Genomic DNA, 1,313 nt, shown 5'->3' on the forward strand with positions numbered 1-1,313 from the left:
GCATGTCTCGTTTTTTGGACAATCCAAATAACTAACATAAAAATAGACCATATCAAGAATAATTATTCTAGAGAGATAGAGATGCTAAACATACAGATCCAACTGAAATGGAGGGATTTATTGGGATTCTGTTGATAAATGGAGTGCTGAAAATAATTCGATCACCCACTAGGCAAATATTTGACCACATAAAACATACTGGAATTGATGCAGTTTATTTGACTATGCCTGGGCAAAGATTTAAATTTCTTATCAGAACTGTGTGATTTGGTGATATTGGTGATTGCAAACTTTGTGCAAAAATTAACAAACTGGCCCCAATACATGAAATATTTGATTTGTTGCATACAGGTTTTCAACAGTATTTTGTTCTGAGTGCTGAAATGACTTCAAATGAACAGCTTTTGGCATTCAGGAGCCACTGTCCCTTTAGGCAGTGTATTCTCAGCAAGCCCTCAAAATATGGACTGAAGGTATTTGCACTTGTGGATGCTCATTACCCATATACATTCAACTTTGAAACATACACAGGCCAATAACCAGAAGGACCATATCGCTTGGGTAATGAAAGAAGTGATGTGGTAATGTGTACATCCTGTGTTTGGCAGAAACATCAGTATAAAAATGCATACTAATTCTCTTCACTCCAGGTTGCCAAGTAGCAGTTTGAAAATAGAATGATCATGGCTGCCATTGTACAGAAGGATGAAAGAGAAGTGCCTAGGAAATTTCGCATGGCAAAAGGAAATCCAATAAATTTTTCAAAATGTGTCTTCCACTCCACTTGCACATTGGTTTCTTACATGCTGAAGCCTAAGAAAAAGGTGATTTTAATGTCAGCAATGCACAATAATGCAGAAATGGTTGCCAATACAGGAACTCCACAGAAACCAGAAATAATAACGTGTAGTACTACAAACATATGAATTACGGTATGCATCTAGTTGATAAGATGAGCATGCTGTACAACGCATCCAGAAATTCAAGAAGAAGGCCTCTTACTGAATTTTATGATTTGCTGTACCTTGATGCCTTCAATTCACTCTGCATTTATACAACAAACCAAAACTAAGCTGCTGTAAGACTTCAAGATTTTCTTATTGTTCTGTCTCTGTCATGGATGAAACCTTTGGCTCACTGAAGATTAGAAAAAAAGTTGCCAAGAAGTCTGTCCTTCAAAATAAAAGACTTTCTTGGCATTCCTCTGACAGAAAGTCAGCCATTGACTTTGCGAAGGACACTGAGGAGTTCTTTGGGTTCCTACTCTGACTGCAGAAGGTCACGAAAAGGAAGGACATGAAAGTTGTGTAATG

At 37.4% G+C, this 1,313-nt stretch overlaps 1 protein-coding gene across 1 annotated transcript; it reads left to right on the forward strand.

Moving 5' to 3' along the window:
• Positions 1-683: 683 nt before the first annotated feature.
• LOC126474632 (uncharacterized) lies at positions 684-1,072 on the forward strand. Its single transcript, XM_050102110.1, has 2 exons — positions 684-824; positions 911-1,072. The coding sequence occupies exons 1-2, from the start codon at positions 684-686 to the stop codon at positions 1,070-1,072; spliced, it is 303 nt and encodes a 100-aa protein (XP_049958067.1).
• Positions 1,073-1,313: the final 241 nt, after the last annotated feature.

The sequence above is a fragment of the Schistocerca serialis genome, chromosome 4, assembly GCF_023864345.2.
Source record: "Schistocerca serialis cubense isolate TAMUIC-IGC-003099 chromosome 4, iqSchSeri2.2, whole genome shotgun sequence".
Lineage (NCBI taxonomy): Eukaryota > Metazoa > Arthropoda > Insecta > Orthoptera > Acrididae > Schistocerca > Schistocerca serialis.

Coding starts and splice junctions, on each gene's coding strand:
- LOC126474632 (XM_050102110.1), top strand. CDS start 684: ATGGCTGCCATTGTACAGAAGGATGAAAGAGAAGTGCCTAGGAAATTT. Junction 825..910: donor TGCTGAAGCCTAAGAAAAAG/GTGATTTTAATG, acceptor AATAACGTGTAG/TACTACAAACATATGAATTA.